The sequence below is a fragment of the Pleurodeles waltl genome, chromosome 1_1 (assembly GCF_031143425.1).
Source record: "Pleurodeles waltl isolate 20211129_DDA chromosome 1_1, aPleWal1.hap1.20221129, whole genome shotgun sequence".
Taxonomy (NCBI): domain Eukaryota; kingdom Metazoa; phylum Chordata; class Amphibia; order Caudata; family Salamandridae; genus Pleurodeles; species Pleurodeles waltl.
In genome coordinates this window covers 748652436-748678211 of record NC_090436.1, presented here as the reverse complement: position 1 = coordinate 748678211, position 25776 = coordinate 748652436, and the positions used below count along the sequence as shown (strand labels likewise).

At 43.3% G+C, this 25776-nt stretch overlaps 1 protein-coding gene across 3 annotated transcripts in view; it reads left to right on the top strand.

Moving 5' to 3' along the window:
- NXNL2 (nucleoredoxin like 2) overlaps nt 1–25776 on the top strand; it is an 849641-nt gene that overhangs the window by 88716 nt on the left and 735149 nt on the right. For 2 of the 3 annotated variants that reach the window (XR_011202172.1, XR_011202173.1), the window contains exon 3: nt 3725–3951. Coding sequence is in view for 1 of the 3 variants with exons in the window: in XM_069227572.1 (XP_069083673.1) it covers nt 3725–3896 (172 nt within the window). In the remaining 2 variants the exon portion in view is untranslated. Of the gene's footprint in view, nt 1–3724; nt 6255–25776 lie in introns of those variants that run through there. The other variant, XM_069227572.1, reaches the window with a different exon arrangement.

The window sequence follows — 25776 nt, the reverse complement described above, 5'->3', positions numbered from 1 at the left end:
GTATCCGGACAAGGGCTCCAGGAGGTCGGATTCAACTGGCAGGTTCGTCCCGGTGAAGAAAAACTTCAAAATAAAGACTAAGTCAGAAGGTAACTTTTTAACCGAGGCCTCCCGCGACCTGTAGCCGAGCAGGGCTCCATCGCGGTCGGCCTGAAAGTTTGACTTTGCCCCGGTCGAGGTGCAACCAGATGACCCGATTGGCGCTTTTTGTTTCTAAGCGCTAGAAAAGTAATAATTCTTTAAAAATTCATATCTCCGGTTCCCCTGAACCGATTTTAATCGTTTTTGTGTCATTTTAAAGATAAAAATATAAACTATTTTTATAAATTGGTTTTGGATTTTTAAACTGTTTCCTGTGTTTTATTTAATTACTGTTTTGTGATATTTGAATGCTTTACACTTTGTCTCCTAAGTTAAGCCTTGACGCTCGTTGCCAAGCTACCAAGGGTTGAGCTGGGATTAATTTACTGAGACCTAACTGTACCTATGTGGAGGTTAGTGGCTTGTTGCTAGGTGTAGGTACCTACCTGCCCTACCAATAACCCATTTTCCAACAACGTTAAAAAAGTTGGTATGAGTACTGTAATATCTTGGGTAATTAGCAGTGCATGGCAAGGGACCCCTCATGGGCAAAAAATTGCCCTTTTTTTCAGGCGATTTGTGAATCCTCAAAACCTCCTCAGATCCTCTTCGGATCCTCCTCGGACCCTCCTCAAATCCAGGGGAAAAGCAATGCCCTGATTGACTGGGCGCAACCTGACAGCAATATTAACATGAGTGTTACAAAAACCTTACAAATTCACTTAAAAAACAAAGGTTACAGGGACTTTATAGGTAGGTTGACATTTAACCCAAACAAAACCATAGAAATTCAGCAGTTATATTTACAGTTGTACTTATCTGAAGAATCTATAACTCGTGACACAAAGATTTATAGTTTCTTAACATAAGTGTAACTATAACTGCTGAATTTCTATGGTTTTGTATTAGTAAAACGTCAACCTAACTATAACGTACATGTAACCTTTGTTTTTTTCAGTGAATATGTATATATATGTCTTTCAACCTCAAAGTTATTAGTGAAACAAAAAAGGGTGTGCCTCACTCCGAGCAATTAACTCACTGGTGAGCAATGAATCATCTCCTAGCAGAGTACCCACTATCCCTTCTGGGTTCCGGAGTAGTGTGCTACTTGCTAAAAAACACTTTGACGCCTCATCTAGGTTAGTAAGCGGTATATAAATACAATTGCAATTACACCTCTGTGGAGCACATCTCCACAACAACGCTTGTATTACACAACTTATGAAGAAAGCTTGTGTGAAACAAACAAGCAAGATATATTGCTTCTACCTGTGGAGAGCCAAAGTTCCCTCCCTAGTACTGCACTTTCTTTCCAGGTTCTTGATCTCTTTTGGGTCCCTTATGAAAACATACAGTGTCCCTGAAACATGATGTTGTTCTATGGTATGTTGTACAGTTTGGGCGGCTGACTGAGTCATTGTAAAGTTGTGAGGGGTGCAAAGAGCAACATGGTCCCATCATAGAAAACAAGGCACAGTGAGGATGAGCCAGAGTAGTCCAGACAATTTTAGGAAGCTAGAGTTGAGGTCAAAACTGGAGAGTTCTTCCAGTAAGTGTCTGAGACTCAGCAATTTAGATTCGAAATGTTGCAGTTGTTACCATCCAGGAATATCTGCTGAATACTGCTGAGCCAGTCTTGGTACTTCAGTAGCAATTTGAAATTATTGGACGTAAAAACATCATGTATTTTGGGAACATCATTCTAGTAGATGGCCATACCCCAAGATATGAAATAGTTAGATGTAGTCGGGTCCTTTGCTATTGTCAGGGGGGGCAGAAAAACAATATTTCTGGTTCAGTAGGTTGCAGATGTGTGTGTTTGCTTACATGAAGCAAGGTAAGAGAAAGTGGCAACTAGTGAGTTGGAAAACTCTTTCTCTTACCTTATTTCAGGGTCTCTGCTCTGCATGGAGAAATCTTACCGCCCCAAGGAGTCCCTTCTCAGTGAGTCACTATTTAGTGACCTCTGTTGTAGCATGTGGTGTGACAAGCACAGATTTGCAGGCACAGTGGCAGAAGAGTTATTTTGGTCTTCAACATATGTGCACCAGCCAAAGAGGTGAGATAACCACTTGTAGCACGGTCATCATACATCTTTTTCTGCACATGAATAACGGTCAATAGGAGGAGTATTTTCCATGGAAATCCAAAAGGGGTTTAAGTGCTCATGAAGTTCTCTCCTTGTTTTCAGACTATTTAAGTACACAGACTGTTAGACATCAATGTGAGACAAACCCCTTTGAGGTCTCCAGGCAGCCTATCTTCATAGTTCATACACAGGAGTGAGATAGCTCTCTTTTGCTGCCCATGCACAGGTTTGTTGAGATCTAAACACTTCCTGGGTCCCTCATGAACCCAGGAACTTTTCAAAAAATGCATTTAGTCTGCCTTTACAGTTTCAATGAATGAGTGGGATTAGGGTGAATGTCCCTTTAGTGTCAAACATCATTGATCCTCTCAGACCTGTCTTTCCAAAAAGTAAATTAATTCAGAGTTGGTTGTGATTTCAGAAGTCACATCTTCGGTGGCCTGAGTGTAGTCAGCGGTATAGTGGCAGTCCGATCTTCTGAGCAAGATCCAGTCAGTAGATGCTAGGGATAAGGCAGTCTGATTTTTGGTCCTTAAAACCCCATCCCGGGGGGGGGGGCTTTCTCATACAGTGATAATTAAGGTTGTTAGATTTCAAATGTCCAAAATTGATCTTCCTACAATAGCCTTTAAAGAAGAACAGAGAAGGCCTTATGCACTATATGATACATTAATTGGTTTATAAATATGTAAGAGTAACACTAAATAAGCATACATCATAAGTGGCTGTTTCAGCTCTTTAGGTAGTAGTGACTTAGGGCATGGTCCAGTGGAAGGTGTGAGTTCCATATGCAAATGGAGGTGACAGAGAGCAGGGCATGGGCAGAGCATGGGCAGAGGGTTTGGTATGTCAAAGCTCAGTTGGGCCATGCTCCTGATCTCTTTGGATCTGCTGGAGGCATTCAACTTGGTAGCCAAACATTTCTTCTCTGACAAGCGCCTTTAAATCATACTAGAAATTTTAAAGAGAATCATATTGTGCAGTGGTAGCCAAGCAAGTCAAAAAAGGGAAGGAGATACGCTAAAATCTGCAGGTGCCAGAAATCACATGGGCTGCAAAATGAAGTACATTTTTACTGGGAGAGACAAATGATTAAAGTCCAATGTCACTGCCATCTAGTCTTGAGAAAGGGAACCCCTAGACTGTGGGGTGGAGTGAGAGAGGGTATTTTCTTTGAAGAAGTAAAAGGTAAAAAAGAGCATGCAGCAACAGTTTTGCTGATGTGTGGTCTAGAATTCAAGGATATTTGTGAAGATTTAGAACATACTTATAAACAAAACATCCCTACTTAAGGCATTTTAAAGGTGGCCAATGCAAAGGTGGCACTATGCGGGTAAGGATATTGAATTGCAACTTGTTGTGTCTGTTGAAAATTCCATCATGGTGACGGTCGTAATCAATAATAGTGCAATCTTTGCTTCCCTAAGAAGCAGGTGCTTTCAAAATAATTTCTTTAATTTGAAAAGTGGTATGCTCATTCTTGCTGATATTGTGTACTGGACCTCATTATCTGACATTCAATAGACGTTGTTTTTTCTTCTTGCCTCTCAGTGATTTGAAGAAAAAGTACAACATCACAGCTATCCCAAAGCTGGTGATAGTGAAGCAAAGCGGGGAGGTGATTACTGACAAGGGAAGGAAGCAGATCCGTGATCGTGGGTTGGCTTGCTTCCGTACCTGGCTGGAAGTGGCAGATGTGTTCCAGAACTTCACCAGCAAATAAACAAAACCAGAAGAGGCAAAACAGAGAGTAAATACTTTCAAAGCTAGCCATATAGGTAAATGTGACTATCTAAAAACATATGCACCAAGTATGCACTGGACAGCATCTGTTTTTATGGTGAACCCACCAAGCCCATCCGAAAAAGCTTTCAGGTGCATAAAATGCTACATCTTATTAAAAAAAAAGCAATACCTACAGACCTAAAAGCAAACAACATACCTCTCTCCTGGGAAAGACTTTAATGCAGTGTCCTTATAATTCACAAACTGTTTCACCATTGGACCTAAAAATCTTTAACACTAAATGACACTTTGCTCAGGTTAGAAAACTAATGTATAGGAAACCACAATGGTTAACAAAACAAAAATCTTTGTTTTACCTGACCCGAATATATCAATAGCTTTGTGTTCTTTAATTTCTGAGTATAGTATTTCTGCACAATTGTAAGTATTGCCCTTAGGAATAGAGATTTGATTCATTGAGCAGTGCTTTAGCACTAATTCCTGCATGTTTTTCTTTAATTTTCTGCCTATGTTGGATGATTCATTCACTAGGGTTTTTGGTATGGTGTTCCTGCATAACTTGTAATCTCAATTTGTCAGAAACTTATTATTGACCAAATCAGGATTAACTCTGATCAATATATCTTAGTTAATGGGCCAACAAATATAGAGTTAGGAGAGTGGTGGATGGAACAGACACATTTCCAGCTATGCTAACAATTCCATCTGTTGCAAAAAAGGTGAGGCATAACATGAAATATGAATATTGCATGTCATGTTTTTTGCAAGAGAATTTGCCATTTAAAAGCATGTGGGAAAGGAACCCAGTAGGTGCATTGATGCATAACTGATTTGAGAGTCCAATTCCATGTAATCCCATAAAATACCATATTTAGAAATGATCTGTCCTAATAGGGCTTACACCACCCCCACCCCGAGAATACTTATTACAAATTAGCAATTCTAGCTTTCTGTATTAACAACATAATTGGGTCTTTGCATGTCATAGTAATTAGTATGCATTCATTTCTTTACCCAATCTTACAGAAATAATGTATTGTGCAAAGCACTTCTAAGAGAACATTTATGCCCTTCTAAGACCATTTTACGTTTCCATTTTTTCTATAAAAATAATAAATGTCAGATATTGAAAGTCAGAACAATTCAACTGAAACCTTGGATTTAAAAACAGCTCACTTGAGTTAGAATTTGTCAGATTAACTGAGTGTTTTACTCCAAGAATCATCTGCAAATCATATTCTGGCCTACAGTAACAGGAAAGTGAAATTATACTAGTGGTTTAGTTTCTGTCACGGAGTTTACATTACCCAGGAAGTATGTGCCATTCCCAAAGAACATCCAGTGACTCAGATGTGCTCAGATGAAACCACTATGGAGTCTTCCATACACCTCAACATGTAGCTAATTGTATTCAGTTTTTTTGTGTGATTTGGTAACTGGTTGCTTCTGGATCAGCAACTGGTTCCAATAGCAGGAGGAGGCCAGTAGAGCAGCATCTCCTTGAGGACGCTCAGACAAGCAAGAATGTAAACTTCACATTATTGCTGAGGAATAATTCAAATTTTCATAAATTGAAGATGACGATATATCAAGTTTGATTACCTCTCAGCTCTCTGCCTGGTCTTGTACTGACTACCAATAGTAAACAGGGTCTAATTTAAAATGGCCTTTACACCATTTCGTTTGTTATCACCACACACCTCTATACCACATTTCCTTCTTAATGAAGGAAAGCTTTTACTGTTCAGGTAACTCATGTCTGAAGCTTTCTTCTGATAGAGTTGTGATCTATCTCGGCCTTCACTCTTGCAAAAAACTTTCTAGTTCTATTTCTCTATTCTGGACATGTTTCTTGGAATATTAACCACCCTTCAATCCACCTAGCTTTGTAACTCTTCCTCTTGTCCTTCCTTGATCTTCCAGGGCCATTTGGTTCTGCTACAAGAAAATATATGAATGTGGTAATTTGACATTGTTTAAATGTTTGTGACACATTTATTGCAGAAACACTCTTTACCTTGTCTTTCATTATAAAGGTAATATGAACTCATGTAAAGCACATTTTGCCCTTAACCTTTTCAGACACAAAGGTACTCTGGAGTGGGTATGAATCATTTGTCTAAAGTGCATATGTCTGAATAATCATTGTGAGAATAAAGAGAATATTCACTTTGAAAAGTAAAACTTGTTAGAAATCTCAAACAGGAAGATGAACAGGAATGAAACCATTCATGGTAATCAATATACAATAACATTTGTGAATTTAATACATGAACTGTTTAATTTAAAAGTGAAGTGTGTATCTATACCATATAAAGTTAGCTTGGTCTATATACTTAACGTCTTTCTATAAAATTATTACATATTAACAGCAAAGACACTCAACCTAACCCAAACATATTTTATATATTGCAAAGAGTACTTTCTTATGTTCTGACAACTATGATTATTGTATTTGATGTAGCCTTCTAGCTGTAAAGGCCACCCAACACATCCACCCTGTGCAATGAAATGTATGTTGCATTACTTAAACTAATATGCCCTTACAGTATGCAAGACCTAGGGTTGTCAGTGCGGTAGCAGTAGCTCCTCATAGGCTGTGCAATATTTATCATAACTCTGTAATGTGTTTATGTAATTTTTCCAAAAATCTGAATTTTATGAATGATAGAAACACGAAAGAAAACAATATGGATTACTTCGCAGTGTTGCAACAAGCAACATTTTGCATAGGCAAACAAATATCTATTCTCAAACATAAAAAGCAATTGCTCACAGACATAATATTTCTGTTCAAATATTCTGCTCTTCTACCATATTCTTTTTGGCTTCCATGGTCCTCTGTTTTCCTCATCCACAGTAGAACCACTACGAGCAAACATTTTGCTTATGTTATAGTGTAAAACAGCATATAGATCTACATGAACAATTGAAAATGTTCACAGTCATACAAATGTAAGTCACTGATTTCATTTACAATAAACTAGGAAAGTGGTGATCAACAATATATGCAAATAAGACACTAGACCTCTGGGAGTCAAAAACAGAGCCAAGTATAAGTAGACTGGGTGACAGAGTTGGATGTTGTAAGTTCACAATTTTAATTGCTCCTTATTATCGTCAGTGCATGCATGTTTAAATGCTAAGCAATAAAATATAGATAAGAAGGAATTTATATATGATAACACATGTTGAAATTTTATAGAGAAATTATATAACGAATTCTTTTGAGTAATTAGATATTTTCATAGCTCCCTTGTACCCTCTGTTGCTCTAAGTGCATTATCCAAGATGGTGTATTTTATTGAATTAGGGCAATAGTAACTATGATACAGATTGATTTCTACATCACAAATGGAATCCATCTCAACAGGGAAACTGGACACTAATCAACATGTAGACAAAGGCATAGGATCAAATTGCAGAGGACACTCATCTTTTCTGTAGTGTTATAATCAGGGTCACAGGAATTATGTGGCAGGGGAGGGCCAAATTATGTGGCAGGCTTGAGTAACTTACGTGGCAACAAAGGCAAATTATGCAGCGTAATGCAACACTTTTTGTGATAGTATTACTTCATTACTTTGTCATTTTTACACTTGTTAACATTGTGTGTGCATTGGTTGTGCCTCATTAGTACCAGTTTAACATCCAAATTTAGCAATACGCAGCATAAAGGTGACCAGTCAACCATTGCGTGGGGCCATATTTGTTTTAGTAACTTTTGAACCATTTGAGCTAGAACCATTTTTTGGTTAGAATTGGCAGATTATGTAGCCGATGATACATTCTTTAGAAAATGTGGCAAATCTATAGTTATGTGAAAAGTGCTGAGGCTGCACAATTGCTGATTCTAGTGACCCTGATTATTACAATTAATAAACAGAACACAGAGGGGGTCATTTTGACCTTGGCGGACGGCGGAGGCCGTCCGCCAAGGTACCGCCGCTGAATGACCGCACCGCGGTCAAAAGACCGCGGCGACCATTCAGACATTTCCTCTGGGCCGGCGGGCGCTCTCCAAAAGAGCGCCCGCCGGCCCAGAGGAAATGCCCCTGCAACGAGGACGCCGGCTCAGAATTGAGCCGGCGTAGTTGCAGGGGTGCGACGGGTGCAGTTGCACCCGTCGCGTATTTCAGTGTCTGCTTAGCAGACACTGAAATACTTTGCGGGCCCTCTTACAGGGGCCCCTGCAGTGCCCATGCCATGGGCATGGGCACTGCAGGGGCCCCCAGGGCCCCCCCGGCACCCCCTACCGCCATCCTGTTCCTGGCGGGAGACCCCGCTCCGCAGCCATGGAGGATTCACAAGGGCAGTGGTAAACCGGCGGGAGACCGCCGGTTTACCCTTTCTGGCCGCGGCTGAACCGCCGCGGTCAGAATGCCCTCGGGAGCACCGCCAGCCTGTTGGCGGTGCTCCCGTGGTCGGTGACCCTGGCGGTCACCGGCCGCCAGGGTCAGAATGACCCCCAGAGTGTGTTCCTTAAACCATATGTGTAATTGTTTAGAAGAAAATTCGTTCTTGGCTCTTAACTGTCTGGAAGCTGACACATTCTAAGATTTCAGAGATATTTTCCATTCTTATGCTTGATGATCACATAATCACATAATACTGTGAAAGGACAGCAAAGCATTTAGAAATGTGTAATCCAGAAGACCTTAAGTGCTGGATCTTTATTGTAAACCTACTGGATAATTTTGATGTATGGATCTACCCACATTTTTGAAATGCAGACACTAATAGATTGTGAAATAAAACCCTTCTCAAACAGTTGGCTTGAGAAATTGGAAACTTTCATGAGAGCAGCTTAATTGGTAATCCATTGCTGTTTAAGAAACCCAGCAGTCAAGTGATTTCAGGTTAAAGAATGCACTGCCCCAGTGACATTTTACCTTCTGAAAAATTCTTGCCAATGCAGAACAACCCCTAGGTTTTCTCAACTGCAAGCTCCTACGACCCCTCCCTCACGTGCACGAATATCGGAAGAGGGATTACTTTTCAAGCTCTAAGAAAAGGTACATCAGGCCTGATTTAGAGTTGCAAGTTATAAATATCCTTTGATTTGTGGAAGTAGTGATAGTTATATGGGAGAATCCACCAGGGATTTTTCACTTCCTTTAGAAACTGGAGGATTTTTCATTATCACTCAAGTCTAAATCACACCCATAGTGAAATCGAAATGTAGGTGAACCTATATGAATCATCACTTGCTTTTCACAGTTCATATCTGGAATAATGCATCCAATCTTTTCGTAACATCCTGTGGAAGATTATTTTGAACTTAAGAAGAATGAGAATTCATATGAAATTCAAGAGAGATGAACAAGCGCCAAAGAAGCAAACGCTGACACGTGTTTTGCCCCCTAGTGGTAATTGTACCTGGGGCTTTCTCAAGATTGTGGAGAATAGAAAAGCATGTTGAAACCAACTATTCTTCATATCAAAAAGCAGAACAAAAAACAGTGACGAAGCACCCAAGTGTAAAAGTTCGGGAAAAGTAGTGGGAAAAGTCCACTTTCCAAAGAACTATCGCATAAGAGATCCTTTTATGAAAACAATAGTAAAGAAAGCTAATCAGGTAACTGACGATATTGTTTATGGTAAGGACAACAGAGTATGGAGATGAATTGTTAGTGGGTAAAGAAAAAAACTCGAAACGAGCCCGGAGAGAGTTAGTGAAGAGGATAATATGTAGATCGCGAAATTCACCATATTATCCTCCAAGGATAGTAATATTCACATTGTATATCAAAAACCCAAATAACACCTGAAAGTGTCCAAACAGTAAGTTGCCCATGCAATAATCGTTCATGGTCACATTGTCACAAAACTTATGAAGTACCTTTCCCAATATTCTTAAGAACAATTCGTTCAGAGTCTCATCATCCGTGTACAGTCAATTAACATGTTCATCTGTATCAAAATAAGGTCAATTCAAAAGATAAATAATGTCGCTAAGGTTACATTCACTGTATAACATATAAATATAAACATGATGTAAATTGTATGCAAATTTAGTATTACAATACAACCGAAAACCAGATATACAACATGAAAGTTATAGATTAGAAATAATAAATACATTCAGCACCATGTTGAAAAACAACGTCATGGCTGATGGCTAGTAAGTGAAGTAAGCAAGAAGAAAAAAAGAAAGAAAAAGGAAAATCCGATCCTGATTGACAAATTATAGTAGTAAAACTGAAGATAATGTCATTAGGAGTTATTGCAGCAATGCCAAATAAGTGTAAATATATTTGTTAAGTAAGGTGAAACAGAGAAGTCCTGTGTGTAATAGACTAAGGAGGTAACTTAAAATACCTGCGATATCTAGGAAAAGAAAAACAGGCTTCGAAGAGCACTTACTGGACTCGGGGTATCCGGAATGAGTCCCACGTTACTGTATCATGGTTTCCTAGGCCAGGCGTTCAGGTATGACGCCATTTTTATTCAACAAGTCCTACTACAGTTTTTATTGCCAGGAGGTCATAGTGTGGGAAAGCGGCCTACTAGCAGCCATCTTGGAAGTAGGAGTTGGAAAAACGATCCCGACTCCTACTTTGGTTTTGATTACCCCTGTGTCTGGGAAACAGTGCCTAATAACAGACAGTGCAGATAATTGTGTTAATAATCCAATACTCGGCCCAGGAAGAACGGTGCATATATATTTCTAGATCAAGAGGTTGTACAGTTTCCTAAAAATAAAAAACAATGCAACTAGTTTTACTGCCAAAGAAAAAATATGAATTGAATGAAATAGGATTGAAAATTAAAGACAAACGGCTGCCATCTTAAAATGGTTGAAAAAACATCACTAATACTAAAACCAATGCGAATGGTGAAGCTAATTATGGCAATATGCAAAATTAGATAAGAGAATAAGTGGAAAGAAAATGTCCGTGGTCAGTTGGAGGCTCAAAGTAAGTTAGTACTAAGCTAAAGGTAGGCTGCTTCTCCAAAAAGTTAAAACTAGAAGTACTCGAACAAGGCATAATGACCATATGTTTCCACTTTACATGAGTTTAAAAATATGCATATATTCTTCAGGAAAGGTTCAGTTAAAGCACCCATACCTGAATCATTCAAACTCCTAAATGTGTGATTGGAAATTGAAGGAGTATTCAGTGGCCTAGTATATTACATTTGTTGTGTTGTGGCCTTTTATGATGATGATTGGGCTATTGTTCTGTATATCATGGTGAGCTGGTGAAGAAGGTCGTGAAAGCTCTTTCTTAATTTATTTAGGGAGCTATCCAGGTGCAGCATTTCCGAATATGACTTCTAAATATAGATCTTTGTTAAGTTCATGTTCAGATGATTACTGGGGGGATCTTTATTATAATCAAAACATTAACCTAAGAGTCACTGACAGCGGCATATTTTTCTTTGCCATGCACTTGACTGTAAACATTCACCTCTCAGAAAACATTGGATTTTTAAACTGTTTCCTGTGTTTTATTTAATTACTGTTTTGTGATATTTAAATGCTTTACACTCTGTCTCCTAAGTTAAGCCGTGTTGCTCGTTGCCAAGCTACCAAGGGTTGAGCTGGATTTAATTTACTGAGACCTAACTGGACCTAAGTGGAGGGTAGTGGCCTATTGCTAAGTGTAGGTACTTACCTGCCCTTACCAATAACCCATTTTCCTACAATTATCCTCTAATTGGTTGCAGAAAGGTGGGTTTGAGTGAGAAGTGTCCCTCTTTAGAAGTGTTGGAAAAAAGCATGACAATATTAAACACTTTGAAGTTGAGTACCAAACAGAATCCTTGGGAGTAGGGAAATTTTTCTCAAGGGTATGTCTTAGGTCTTCATTTGTAATTAGTGTCTGTATTTTGGCTGGATCGACCAATCATGATTCATTTATTGAAGTTCTGAAGTTGTGTAGAACAGGTGTGTCTTACTGGCTCGTGGGACATTATCTTCTAGATGTGATGAACATAAATTGTCAGGTCGTACAAAGTTTAATAGAATAAGTTTGCAATTGGCTGAAGAATCCACAGATCAACAAATAGGTAAAAAGTCCTTGAGAACACAAACGTTATCTACAGCGAGAACAGTGTAGTCATATGTAAAAAGATAAAGGAATGGCTCAGCCTTTTCCTTTGGCCACTCCTTTAAGGGAAACAGTCATTGAAGGTGGTCTCTGTTTTTCAGTCTCACTGGTAATATTTCAGTTGGTTGTCGTTACCCACAATAGGGTGTTTGGGAAATTTCTGGACATCTGAAACGTTTTTCCCAGAAAATTCCTGAATAGCTCAGGAAAGCAGTATATGTGTACAAGCAATCCTACAATATCGTCTGACTATATCTTTTGTCCTGAGTATCTTCATTGAGCCATCCATATTTATTTAGGGTTCCTTCTGATAGATGTTTTTGCAGTCCTCAAAGTATGATCACCTTGGTAGTTGTGTAACAGCATACAAGAGGGCACCTGTAAGTGCGTTCATATGGATCCTGTGGACCTACGGAGCTGAAGCAGATTTCATTCCTGGTTGAGCCAATAAATAAGAATTATGAGAGCTACTTTACACCAGGTTGGGAAATCTGGGAGTATATTGTTGTGTTGTAGAAAAGCCCCATTCAGTGCTGATTTAATTTCCTAGATCTCTATGAATGCTGCAAGGGGAGGTATTTGCCTCAGCCTAAACAACAAACAGAATCATCAGCATTATCTAGAATAATATGAACCTTTTAAAGACCTTTTCTAATCATATATGGGAAAAAGTCCATGACAGACAGAAATACAATTTTAAGCTTTTCAAAAATATATAATGCTTTGTCAAGAATAATAAACAAGCATTTGCAATGCAATAGGTCTCACATTTGCTCTAGTTAGAGCTATTAGCGTTGTCAATTCCTAATGCGCTTTTCTTGCTACTTAAATTGAAAATGAAAAGTAAAACAGTTGACATAAGCCAGCTGATTCAAAGTGCCACGGCCGCCATGAGCATGAGCTCAAAGGAGAGACACAAAAAGAAAAAGAAGCTCAATCGCTGTCAAACCTACTGGCAATCATGTAATTATCCCTCTAACAGGGGCACTCTGCAAGGCGGTAACAAAACCTCCCCAAGGAGGGACAAACGTAGAGCATTTACCAATGATGATAAAGGATTTTTGAAAGGGAAGCCCACGAACGAGTGAAAGTGATGGGCGTGCGGTGGGCGTGTTTAAAAGCTCACAATACTTATAGCAGGTCAAAGCTCTTGTGCGCTACACCTAAAAAGGTCAATGCTACCTTCGGGCTGAGGGACATAAAAAGGGAGTGATTGTCTACAAGGATTCATTCTATGAAGGGTCAAAGTGGAGATTGAAAAGCTTGTCATTCCGAGAGCTAGGGACTGCTCTCAAGGACACAGTGGAGCCTTTATATTAAATAGATTAAATGCTTTTTTGCTAGGAACCCTGTTGCTTCTATGCTGAAAAATATAAAAGTTCTTGATGTCAAATTACCACGACTCAGTAAAACATGATTTATTAGATTTGTCTATGCATTTGAATTTATTAAACAGTTTGTATGCATAGCAGATATTTCCTAATGAATTTAGGTGCTTTACTATTTATGCTAATAATGTTCTTGTATATTTAAAATAACTATGTTAATAAACAGAAGGCTATTTACAGTTGTTGTGCTCCAGTTTATCTTAATCTTGAACTTGAACCCATGTTTGGTATTATGAAGAAAAAAATGCTTAAAAGTGTATTCGTTCCTCTGTGTTTTGTAAAATTTCTTTGCAGAGAGGGTATCCTTTTGTAGTGCAAGTATGTATGTGCAACTTCACACATTGATGGCGTTTTCCCAGAGGTATAAGGCCCAGCTCCCTGCCCACTCAAAAACCTGTGTCCACCACTTCATTGAGCTCCAGAGTTCTACACTTCATTGTAAGTGATCCTCACACATTGTGGCAACATTATCATCATCTTTGGCCAAAACTTGTCAGATGTTTCAGGCGCCTTTAGATTTTATATTGACGTCTGCCCTGATGAGTTTAGACTGTAACTAATCGTGGCAGAACCAGGAATACAGAACCAGTTGAACACGTAAATTAAACGTTTCGGATCCCTGTTTATGGCTATTTTATTGTTAGCAACAGCCTAGAGCTGTTAAATTGGTCAGTATTAAATGTTACAGCCTGGAGTGATGAATGTCAGTTTGTCCAAAGGATACAGTACATCCTACATTATGACAGACATTTGGAAAAAACGACCACATTTTAAAAAGGCGAGCGAAGATTTCAATATGAATCATAAAGGTGAACACGTTTTTATTGTCTAACAAATGGCGTGACTGAAGTCTCGCGGGAACCCCTTGTGTTTCCTTCGGCACCTGACGCAGCTCGGTGGAACGGCACCAGAGCAGGCACTAATGAAGTAAACAAACCGCAGCATCACATTTTACTGTTGCAGGGTGTGGGGGAGGTGGGGCGGATTCAGGCAGTCGTCACGGACTATTACTAAAGATATCCCACTCCCAAACCTAGCCACGCTCCCCTCCTTTCCCACTATAGCTCTGCCGCACCCATTGCTGCTATGCCTGTATTTTAATTTTAATTTTTTGTGTATTTGTATAGTGCAGTCTTTACGCTCCGTAGTGTCGCATAGCGCATTACAGAGATGAGAGGTAAGATCATCCTTCACGATGAAGCTGTCCTTCTCGGGTTCCGCTTGAGCTCTTTAACTGTTCACTTGAGAGCACCGCAGAACGTGCAGCCTTTCAGAAAAAAGATTAAAGATTCATCTATTTCGATTCTGCCTTAAAGTTGCAAGCCCCATGACGCCCCCAAGTACCTCTGGCGCAGACCACCCGCACTCTCTGTTATGTAAAATATTTCTGATCCCGAATCTGACCCAGGAAATGTGATTAATTCACAGATCTAAAACTACATACAGGGCCTTCTTATGTTTATGGAATTTAACAGTATGTTTCACTTTCTTCCTATACCTTCTTCTTCCGGTCCTCCGCCCCCCAATTTCTCCTCTTACCTTCCCTTTCCCTCTCCACACCCCACTTGCATTACTTTGCCGTTTTGCGCTTGTTTCCCCTCATACCGCCTGGTAAAGAGATTTCTGCATCTCTCAGCATTCTCTGTAAATCACCAAAGTGTCGTTCTGGTGAAAAGAGTGCTCTATAAAACAGTTAATTAAATAAATGGGTTACTTTGAGGGAACTTCAGAGTGAATGACATAGATGCAGCAGTGTGTGAAAAGCAGTTAAATAAAGCATGTCAAAATAAAGGACAGAGATCAGTCAGTGGCAACATATGTCATTGATGTCGGTATACTAGAGTCTTATCAATGATAACGTCACTAATACATAAACTCTGGAAAGAATGTTTTATTTGGGAAAGATTTCGAATATCAATACAATTTTTCCACTTCAATTACTGAACTCTGCCAAGTGTAACCCCCCCACCTTGAAGTTTTATCCAAGCTCTGCTCTCGACCTTCTGCACTACACACCAACTCCTTGTATTCTGCGCTCTCTTGCTTCCCGGCTAGGGTCCGTACATAAGTTACACAAAGAACACAGGTAGAGCTGTTTAAGTCCCAAAATATGACTACTTGGGGTTTAGGGGGAGCAAAGGGGTAGCCCTGTCTCCCCCCGCGCTTATCGGGCTGTGGTGGAATAATCCACAAGCCAGAAATGGGATTGGTTAGGGACATGGATAGGGCAGTGCTTTGGGCAGGGGGATAAAAAGTAGGGGCTGGGTGTGGGCGGCCTCTTTGGCTGTTGTCACACCCAGTGGGCGTTTTGTCTTCGTGCCAAGGTTGTAGGTAGGCGTTGTTAGAGGCAAGTGTAGGTGGTTTTGTGTTATTTGGGCGGAGTTTGGTATTTGGAGGATAGTTTTAAAGAGTATCTGTTATGGAGCCGAGCAGGGTTGTTAAAGCGCTAAAAGTCCTTCAGGGTGAAGGGAGGGAAGATTTAATAAAAGAGGGTGTGTTGGAGGAGGCGTGGGTGGGATGGAGGAGATCGAAACGACTTTCGGCCGAAGGTGTGTCGTCCGCTGTAGCGGCTTGTTCCTCGCCGTTAAAAACTTGTAAGAAATGTAAAAGTAAGAGCGCTGCCGGGAGGAAAGTGTCACGCTCACCTGAACTCGTGGAGGTTCTGGATGACTCGAGTTCAGCTCCGGAGTCTCTGGCTGGGTTGCCGGGGAGGCGTGGGGTTTGTTTGCCCTGGCGTCAGGGCTCATCTTTATTAAGGCGGGTCTTGGCGGGCGGGAGAAGCATTGGCCTCAGGCCTGCGGTGATGGGAGCCGGCCGCATGGGGGCCCGGGCAAGAGGCGCGCATGCGCGTTTGAGCACGCTTGTGCAAGCTCGATCGCCTGTAGAAAGAGGCGTCGAGCCTAAACTGAGTGACGCTGAGGAAAGGCCCTTAGGAGGCATCTCCAATATGGCGGCGCCTTGTATTTTTTCTCGGTTGACGTCGGCTTCTTGGAAAAGTAAAGTGGGCACGTCAGCTAAGGGGGTGGCGCCTGGTTCTCAGGTGATTAAGGAGATCATTATTATTTCTGATGAGGATGAGGATCTGCAGGAGAGCACAGAAGGTGGTTTAGTTAAGGATTCAAGAGGTAGGTTGGGTTTTCATGGTCAGAGGTGCGGCAGATTTATGCAGTGGATTCCTAGGGTGTTCAGTCCGATGCTGCACAGGGTGCAGTCTTGGGAGGTAGGTAACCAGGCTGTTTTTCAGTTAGGTGAGCATATTGAGTTAGTGGACAATAGTGGGGCTGTGTTTAAAGGTACTGTGTGTGGTGAGGCGAGTAGCTCTGGTGCATTAGGTAGGGCGTACGTTGGGTTTAGATTTTTGGCAGCCTGATAGTGGTGAGGGAACCTCTGCGTGGGACATGTCCCATGCTTCGAGCGGGCATGGGGTGCAGGCGAGTCACCGGCGATCTGGGCGGATTGTTGGTGATCAGAGCCTGCCGGTGAAGGTCAGGGCACCTTCAGAACACCGGCTTGAAGGGAGGGTTAGACCCGGAGCGGTTTACCCGACTTCGGGGAAGACAGCTGGAGCTGACGATGCACAGCCATCTACTAGCCAGGGCGCTGGTGTTGGTTGGGCTTCTATGGATGAAGAATTACTTGATTATGAAGAGGATTTGGAAGAACCAGCTAAGTCACGAAAGAGGGTTGTGATGGCAGGAGACGGGCCTGGGGTGGTCCAGGGCGGCCATGCTAAGGCTCACCTCCAGGATGTGTCGGCTGGCAATTTGCCTAGAGGTGAGGATGGGTTTGTTGGGTCTTTGAGAGTGCATGAGTTGCGGGAGAATTTTGGGGGCTTGCGTCAGACAAGGGCCTTGAATGTTCTGGGTGGGTCCAGGGAGTTAAGGGTGGGTAAGGTGGATGCATCTATTCAGGTGAGTTTGGTCATGGAGTTGGATGGTAAGTCGGAGGTAAGTGGGGGTACTGGTGATGTTTCAGCTAAGAAGGCTGATTCGGGTGAGGGTGGTAAGACGGCTACAGGCGCTAATACGGGTGGTGATGAAGTGGTGGGTGGGATCAAGTCCAAGAAGCTACCTTATATGGGAGTGTTGATGCCTTTGGGGGCGCATCTCACTCTGAATTTGAAAGAGAAAATGTGGAAAGGGGAGTTCATTGATGTTTTTAAATTGCTTCATAGGGAAGTTCAGGCGAAAGAAGGGTCAAAGGAAGAGGAATGGGAATTGGCTAAGAAGGCTAGAGTCCCAACTACGATAGAGAATTGGACGTCAGACTTTTTGATCTACGCTAGTGTGTATTGTGAGAAACATCAGGATTCTTGTGTTGCCTTGTTAAAGTATATGGACGTTGTGCGGCGAGCTCAAATGGAATTCGGCGGTTTTGGTTGGTTTAGGTATGACGAAGAATTCAGGGCAAGGAAGGCAATGGACTCGTCTAAAATGTGGGGTGAAATTGATAACGAGTTATGGATGCAGTGGTTACGGACTGCAAGGAATGCACCCAGAACGCATACGGCGAATGGGTTACCGGTTCAATATAAGCCCTTTCAGGAGTGTCCCACCGAAGTTGGGGTGGGTTTCGGGCATATAGGACAATTTCAAGCTAATAGGGCGTGCTGGTCCTTTAACAGCGGTCTATGTAACAGACAGCAATGTAAGTTAAGACATGATTGCTCCAATTGTGGTGGGAGACATCCAGCGTACCAATGCTTCGGTGGGCTTCAGTGGTCTTGGCATGGGCCATCGTCCAGAGGTGGCGACAGAGGTAGAGGACATATACAGCAAGTGGCAGGAAAAGGGCCCTACGCCTATTAAATTTGATGTGGTTGCGTATTGGTTACAGTTTTATCCATGTTCTGAGGAGGCCAAGGTTCTTTTTATTGGTTTTTCGGAAGGTTTTAGGTTGTGTTATCAAGGCCCGAGGTTGAGGAGATGGGATAATAATTTGAAGTCGGCAAGGGATCATCCTGAAGTGGTGAGGGCTAAGCTAAAAAAGAACTGGAATTGGGCAGGATTGTGGGGCCTTTTCTAGAATGGCCATTGCCGAATTTGACTATTTCCCCTTTGGGTGTTGTCCCTAAAAAACAGGCTGGAGAGTTTAGGCTGATCCATCACTTGTCATGGCCGGCGGGTGCCTCAGTTAATGATTTCATTGCAGCGGAAGATTCGATGGTGCATTATGCATCGGTTGATGAAGCTGTTGCGTTGGTACGGAAGTGTGGGAAAGGTGCTGAAATGGCGAAATCAGACGTTGAGTCAGCTTTCAGACTGTTGCCGGTCCATCCGGGCAATTTTTCATTATTGGGAATGCAATTTGAGGAGGCAATTTATGTTGATCGGATGTTGCCTATGGGTTGTTCAGTGTCCTGTTCTTTGTTTGAGATGTTTAATCTGCCACCACCCTGAAATTTAAAACACCATTCCAAAAACGAACTAGTGACTCATTACTTGGATTATTTTTTTCTTTGTTGGTAGAGCCAAGTCGGGGGAGTGTGGCAGAGCATTGAGTGAATATGAGCGTTTGATGTCTCTTTTTGGGGTTCCGTTGGCAAGAGACAAGACTGAAGGGCCTTCAACATGCCTCAATTTCTTGGGTATTGAATTGGATTCTGACAGAATGGAAGTAAGGTTGCCTAGGAATAAAGTACAGCAGTTGATTTCTATGTTGGATGAGGCAGTGAGGAAACCCAAGCTGGAGTTACGTCAGGCTCAATCATTGCTGGGGCATTTGAATTTTGCTTGCAAGGTGGTAAGGGTTGGCAGGGCGTTTTGCCGAAGGCTCAGTTTCGCGATGCAGGGTGCCTTTTTGCCACATCACCATATTCGCCTTCGGGCATGTGTTAAGGAAGATTTACGGATGTGGATTACGTTCTTGAGGGAGTTTAATGGTGTGACGATGATGGTGGAGGACGAGGATTGGTTTTGGCACATTCAGATATTTTCGGATGCGTCCGGTGCTCATGGATTTGACTTGTTCTGGGACGGTCATTGGGCGGCAGAGGCTTGGCCTGTGAGTTGGAAGCGAGCTAAATTTATCATTGCATTTTTTGATTTTTTTTCCTTTAGTGGTTGCTTTGAGAATCTGGGGTCAGTTTTTGGCCAATAGGAATGTGGTTTTCAATGTGGACAATCAGACAGTGGTTCATTTAGTTAATTCTCAGAAGGCAAAAGATGAGAAGGTACATACGTTTTTGAGGATTTTCTTGCTGAATTGTTTGAAGTTCAATATTTTGTTCAAGGCTCGACATGTGCCTGGCATTAATAATGACATCGCTGATGCCCTATCTCGTTTTCAGTGGCAGAGATTCCGTGGTCTGGCGCCGGAAGCAGACTTTCAGAAGACGGTCATACCTGGGAAGTTGTGGGAGATAGGAGATTGAAGATGTTGGAGCTAGTTCAGCAGTATATAGCTCCGTCGACGAGGAGGACTTATTTTCAGGCTTGGTTGGAGTTTCTGAACTCAGGTGCGGTGCGAAGATCGGGTGGGTTTGATGTGATCTCTAGGAGACAGGACGATGCTGTTCGTTTTGTTATGCAACAGATTGAGGCTGGTTTATCTGCGGTCACCATTTCGGGTAAGTTATCTGGGGTTTCTTTTTATGGTAAGTATTTTTGGGGTTACGATCTTGTGGAAGGTGAGTTATGTAGGAGGATTTTAGCAGGTTGGGCTCGGTCAGGCGGTGTGAGGTGTGATCGAAGGCACCCCATCACGTCTTCTATTTTGAGGGCCTTGTTGGGGAACTTGGGCGACATTTGTTTTTCGGATTGGGAGGTATGTTTGTTTTCTCTCTGTATGTCTTGGCTTTTTCATGGGGCATTTCGTGTTTCTGAGCTGTTGGGTGTGAAAGGGAGAGACAGGCTTACACATGAAAACGTTCAAGTTGGAGCTGAAGGTATTTGTATATGGGTGCCCTTTTCCAAAGGTGACCAATTGGGGAGGGGTCAGGAGGTAATAATAAAGGCTACACAATCAACGGATTGTCCAGTGCGATGTTGGTTTTCCTTTGCAGCGCTGTTGCCGCACGTGTCAAGGTTTGTATTTGTTCATCGGGATGGGACGCATTTGTCTGCATCGCAGTTATTAGCTGTATTGAGGATGTCTGTCAGGAGGTTGGGCTTGGATCCCAGTAGCTACGGTACGCATTCATTTAGGATTGGGGCGGCTACTGAAGGGAGAAGACAAGGGAAATCAGACCAGGCGATTAAGTAAATTGGGTAGGTGGAGATCGAGATGTTTTCAGAGGTACGTGCGCTCTTTTAAGCAGTAGGATTTCTTTTTATGGGTTTCTTTAGCTTGTTCTATTTTCTCTTTTTCATGCTCTGATCGGTCTTTACTATACCCTTTACCCCTTTTGCTATGAACTATTTTGTTTTCTTTCTTAGGGGCTTTGGTATACGTGAATGCAAAGTGGGTCACTTAACATATTTTTTCTTGAAGGTTGCGTCAGGGGCCCAGACAAGGCGTGCGCCGTATGGATTGTAGGACACTCCTTTGTTCGCTGGGCGGAGAAATAAGCTTCATCGAGGCATTTTGGGAGGCAATTGTGGCTTGATGGGTCAAGGATAAAGATTAGTTGGGTGGGAAAGAGTGGTATGCGATGGGGTGAGTTACTTTATGTGTTGGCTAAAAGGATGGAACAAGGGGTTTGTCCAGATTTATTGGTATTACACTTTGGGGAGAATGACTTGGTCGCATTGTCAGGTATTGGTTTGTTGAAGGTCATGAAGCTAGATTTATGCAGGATTAAAGAACATTGGTCAGGGACGCGTATCGTTTGGACGAGTTTGGTGCCGAGAAGGGTGTGGAGGGGTGCTAATTCCTTTAAAGGGATAGAGAAGCAGCGTAGGAAAATTAACAGGGAAATGAGGAGTTTCTGTAAGTCTCAGGGTTTTTCGGTTCTTACACATGAAAATATTGTGGTTTCTGATGTGGAATTATTTCGACAAGATTGTGTGCACTTATTGTTTTTGGGTAATGAGCATTATTTGTTGGAGCTTCGGCTGTTGATTGCTGAATTGATGGGGGAGCGTTTATGGGACAGGTAGAGAGGTTTTGGGTGGGGCAGGAAAACGTCTGCTCGGGTTTTCCTGTGTGGCCTTTCGGGGGGGAAGGGGTACATCAGAAAAGATGAGAGGGCAGGGAGTTTTCACAGACAAGGGTAACTGGAGAAGGTGACTGCAGGACAGATGGGTTAATGGGTTGGTCGGGTCAAGGTGGGGATGGGACAAGGGGTATTGCGGTGGGGTCAGTTTAGAGGGAGGGGTTAGGTGATGAATTTGTATTAGTGAGGTTTGGGTAGTTTTGTGAGGCTTTTATGCCAAGGTTGTATTTTTGCCAGACCTGTTCTATTAAAGCGGCCTTTTACCCCTTTTAATGAGTGTCGTGGTTATTTCACCGTTTCAGCCCAATGGGGGCTTGGGGGGAGCAAAGCCCTGTCTCCCCCCGGGCTTATCGGGCTGTGGTGGAATAATCCACAAGCCAGAAATGGGATTGGTTAGGGACACGGATAGGGCGGTGCTTTGGGCAGGGGGATAAAAGATAGGGGCTGGGTGTGGGCGGCCTCTTTGGCCGTTGTCACACCCAGTGGGCGTTTTGTCTTCGTGCCCTCCTGCCCTCCTGTGAGAAATTGTTTCTTCCTTTTTGGTGTTTTCCTTGGGGGGGAGGGTTTGTTGGTTATTCCCAGTTCCTTTGGTCTCCTTTTTCCCTGGGTCAGTGTTTAGCATGTTTTTCAAGTTTTAACATGGCCGGTCTAATTGGGGTTTGTTTTTGTTCGTGTTGGCTATGGTGTAACGCGAATATTGAATTATGGGGGGGGGGGTGTTGTTTTTGCCACTGATAGTCAGGTCTGGTATGGGTAGGGTGGGTTAACTCTTCTCTGAGGCCTTTCCGGGGGAAGGGGTACATCAGAAAAGATGAGAGGGCAGGGAGTTTTCACAGACAAGGGTAAATGGAGAAGGTGACTGCAGGACAGATGGGTTAATGGGTTGGCCGGGTCAAGGTGGGGATGGGACAAGGGGTATTGCGGTGGGGTCAGTTTAGAGGGAGGGGGAGGGGTTAGGTGATGAATTTGTATTAGTGAGGTTTGGGTAGTTTTGTGAGGCTTTTATGCCAAGGTTGTATTTTTGCCAGACCTGTTCTATTAAAGCGGCCTTTTACCCCTTTTTTTATGAGTGTCGTGGTTATTTCACCGTTTCAGCCCGATTGTTTCTGGGCCACTGAAACGGTAAAATGCATTTGCACTCAAATAAAAGGCAACCATTATAAAACTGCTGATTCCCGCCTGATGCTATGTATGAACTTCAGACAAACTGCACTGAACATGTAGTCAGCACTACTTCGTCCTGAAAGTTTCTTTAAAAAGATTTGTTTCTAATTGGTTCTTGATCAAAAATATGGTAGAATGAATTCCACCAGAGGAAAGTCCTGTAATGCCCAACTTTTCAGCTCCTCCATATATTGGAGGACTTTTATTTACTACCTGTTAGAAATGGGGTTTCTGGTTGGCAGTCAGGTTACCCTCTGTCCAAGCAAGAACCCTCACTCTAGTCAGGGTAAGTCACACACAATCCAAAATTAGCCTGTGCCCACCCTCTGGTAGCTTGGCACGAGCAGTCAGGCTTAATTTAGAAGGCAATGTGTAAAGTATTTGTGCAATAAATCATACAATACCACCATATAGCACCACAAAAATACACCACACAGTGTTTAGAAAAATATATAATATTTATCAGGATATTTGTAGGTCAAAACGAATAAAGTTGCAATGTGAATTTGTAGAGATATCACTGAAAAGTGATATAAAGTGTCTTAAGTCTTTAAAAAGCAAACAAAGGGGGTCCTTCTGACCCTGGCGGCCGGTGGCCGCCAGGGCCACCGACCACGGGAGCACCGCCAACAGGCTGGCGGTGCTCCCACGAGCATTCTGACCGCAGCGGTTCAGCCGCGGTCAGAAGCGGCAAGTCGGCGGGCTCCCGCCGACTTACCGCTGCTCGGGGGAATCCTTCATGGCGGCGGAGCGCGCTCCGCCGCCATGAGGATTCTGACCCCCCCTACCGCCATCCTGTTCATGGCGGGAAAGCCGCCATGAACAGGATGGCGGTAGGGGGGGTCGCGGGGCCCCTGGGGGCCCCTGCCGTGCCCATGCCAATGGCATGGGCACGGCAGGGGCCCCCGTAAGAGGGCCCCGCAAAGTATTTCAGTGTCTGCCTTGCAGACACTGAAATACGCGACGGGTGCCACTGCACCCGTCGCACCTTCCCACTCCGCCGGCTCGATTACGAGCCGGCATCCTCGTGGGAAGGGAGTTTTTCCCTGGGCTGGCGGGCGGTCTTTTGGAGACCGCCCGCCAGCCCAGGGAAAAACTCATAATACCCTCCGCGGTCTTCTGACCGCGGAGCGGTATAATGGGGGCGGAATTCACCCCCAAAGTCTCTTTCAAGCACAAAGTGCCTGGTTTGGAGTGGAAAATCTCCTCAGAGGGCCACAGAAGAAGAGATACGTGGAAAAATGGTGTGTGCGTCGATTTCTCCCCAGCACACACGGACTTGCGTCGTTATTTTTCACGCGGGGAAGTTGTGCGTCGTTATCCAGCGCGCGGACAGTCTCTTTCTGTGGATCGCGGGGATTACCAGATGTCCCGGGTCTGTGCGTGGATTTTCCTGCTTGTTTTCTGGCTGCGCGTCGTTCCGCGGGGCTGTGCGTCGAAGTTTCGCTCTCACGGCAGGCGTTGCGTCGATTTCTCCTCTGGAAGTCGGCGGCGTTGTCCTACCGAGGCCGTGCGTCGAAGTTCCGGTCGTCCCGAAGGCGTCGCGTCGTTCAGTGTCGGTGTGCAGCGTTTTTCTCACTGCGGAACAAGCTGTGCGTCGAAACGTTCGGCGCACGAAGCGTCCAAGTGAAAAAGAGAAGTCTTTTTGGTCCTGAGACTTCAGGGAACAGGAGGCAAGCTCTATCCAAGCCCTTGGAGAGCACTTTTACAGCCAGACAAGAGTTCAGCAAGGCAGCAGGCCAACAGAAAGGCAGCAGTCCTTCGTAGAAAAGCAGACAGGTGAGTCCTTTGAGCAGCCAGGCAGTTCAGCAAGGCAGCAGGCCAACAGCAAGGCAGCAGTCCTTTGTAGAAAAGCAGACAGGTGAGTCCTTTGAGCAGCCAGGCAGTTCTTCTTGGCAGGATGTAGTTTCTGGTTCAGGTTTCTTCTCCAGCAAGTGTCTGAGTGAATGCACAAGGAGCTGTCAACTAAGCCCAGCCAGATGTGGATTGTAAGGCACAGAAAGATTTAAGTGCAAAGAAATGCTCACTTTCTAAAAGTGGCATTTCTAGAATAGTAATATTAAATCCAACTTCACCAGTCAGCAGAATTTTGTATTACCATTCTGGCCATACTAAATATGACCTTCCTACTCCTTTCAGATCAGCAGCTACCACTTCAATACTGTAGGAGGGCAGCCCCAATGTAAGCCTATGAAGGGAGCAGGCCTCACAGTAGTGCAAAAACGAATTTAGGAGTTTTACACTACCAGGACATGTAAACTACACAGGTACATGTCCTGCCTTTCACCCACACCACACCCTGCTCTAGGGGTTACCTAGGGCACACATTAAAGGTGACTTATATGTGGAGAATGGGGAGGTTTAGGCTTGGCAAGTACTTTTAAATGCCAAGTCGAGGTGACAGTGAAACTGCACCCACAGGCCTTGCAATGGCAGGCCCGAGACAAGTTAAAGGGCTACTTAAGTGGGTGTCACAACCAGTGCTGCAGGCCCACTAGTAGCTTTTAATCTACAGGCCCTAGGCACATATAGTGCACATTACTAGGGACTTATAAGTAAATTAAATAGTCCAATTAGGTATGATTCAAGGTTACCATGTTTAAAGGGAGAGAGCATATGCACTTTAGCACTGGTTAGCAGTGATAAAGTGTGCAGAGTCTAAAAGCCAGCAAAAAAAGTGTCCAAAAAGGGGAGGGAGGCAGGCAAAAAGTTAGGGGTGACCACCCTAAGGCTGTCAGGTCTAACATTACCTAAATCTGAATAATGCCCGGCTATGTCCATCATCGGGATAGTATGACAGAGGTAATGATTTCTTTACTTACCCACAATCTTCATTATTTCGAATACCCTGTTTATCGTACCAATACTTACGGACATGAGCTTCCAGCAAGTCCGGGCGGGAGCGTTCTTGTGGCAGATTCCCACCTGTTGCTGTCTGTGGAATGGCTGCTTTTTGCACGCTGTTTCCAACTTCTTACTGTTGTGCTACAGGTGGCTTGAGCATTCGTCCGAGCAAGAAGTCAGAACCAGCACGCTAAAAGCAGCCGCTGCATGGACACCAACAGGCGGGAAGCCGCCAAAGAACATTCCCACCCGGAGCAGAAATGGTCTTTGCTGGATGCTCATGTTGGTTAGTATTGGGGCGAGAAATTG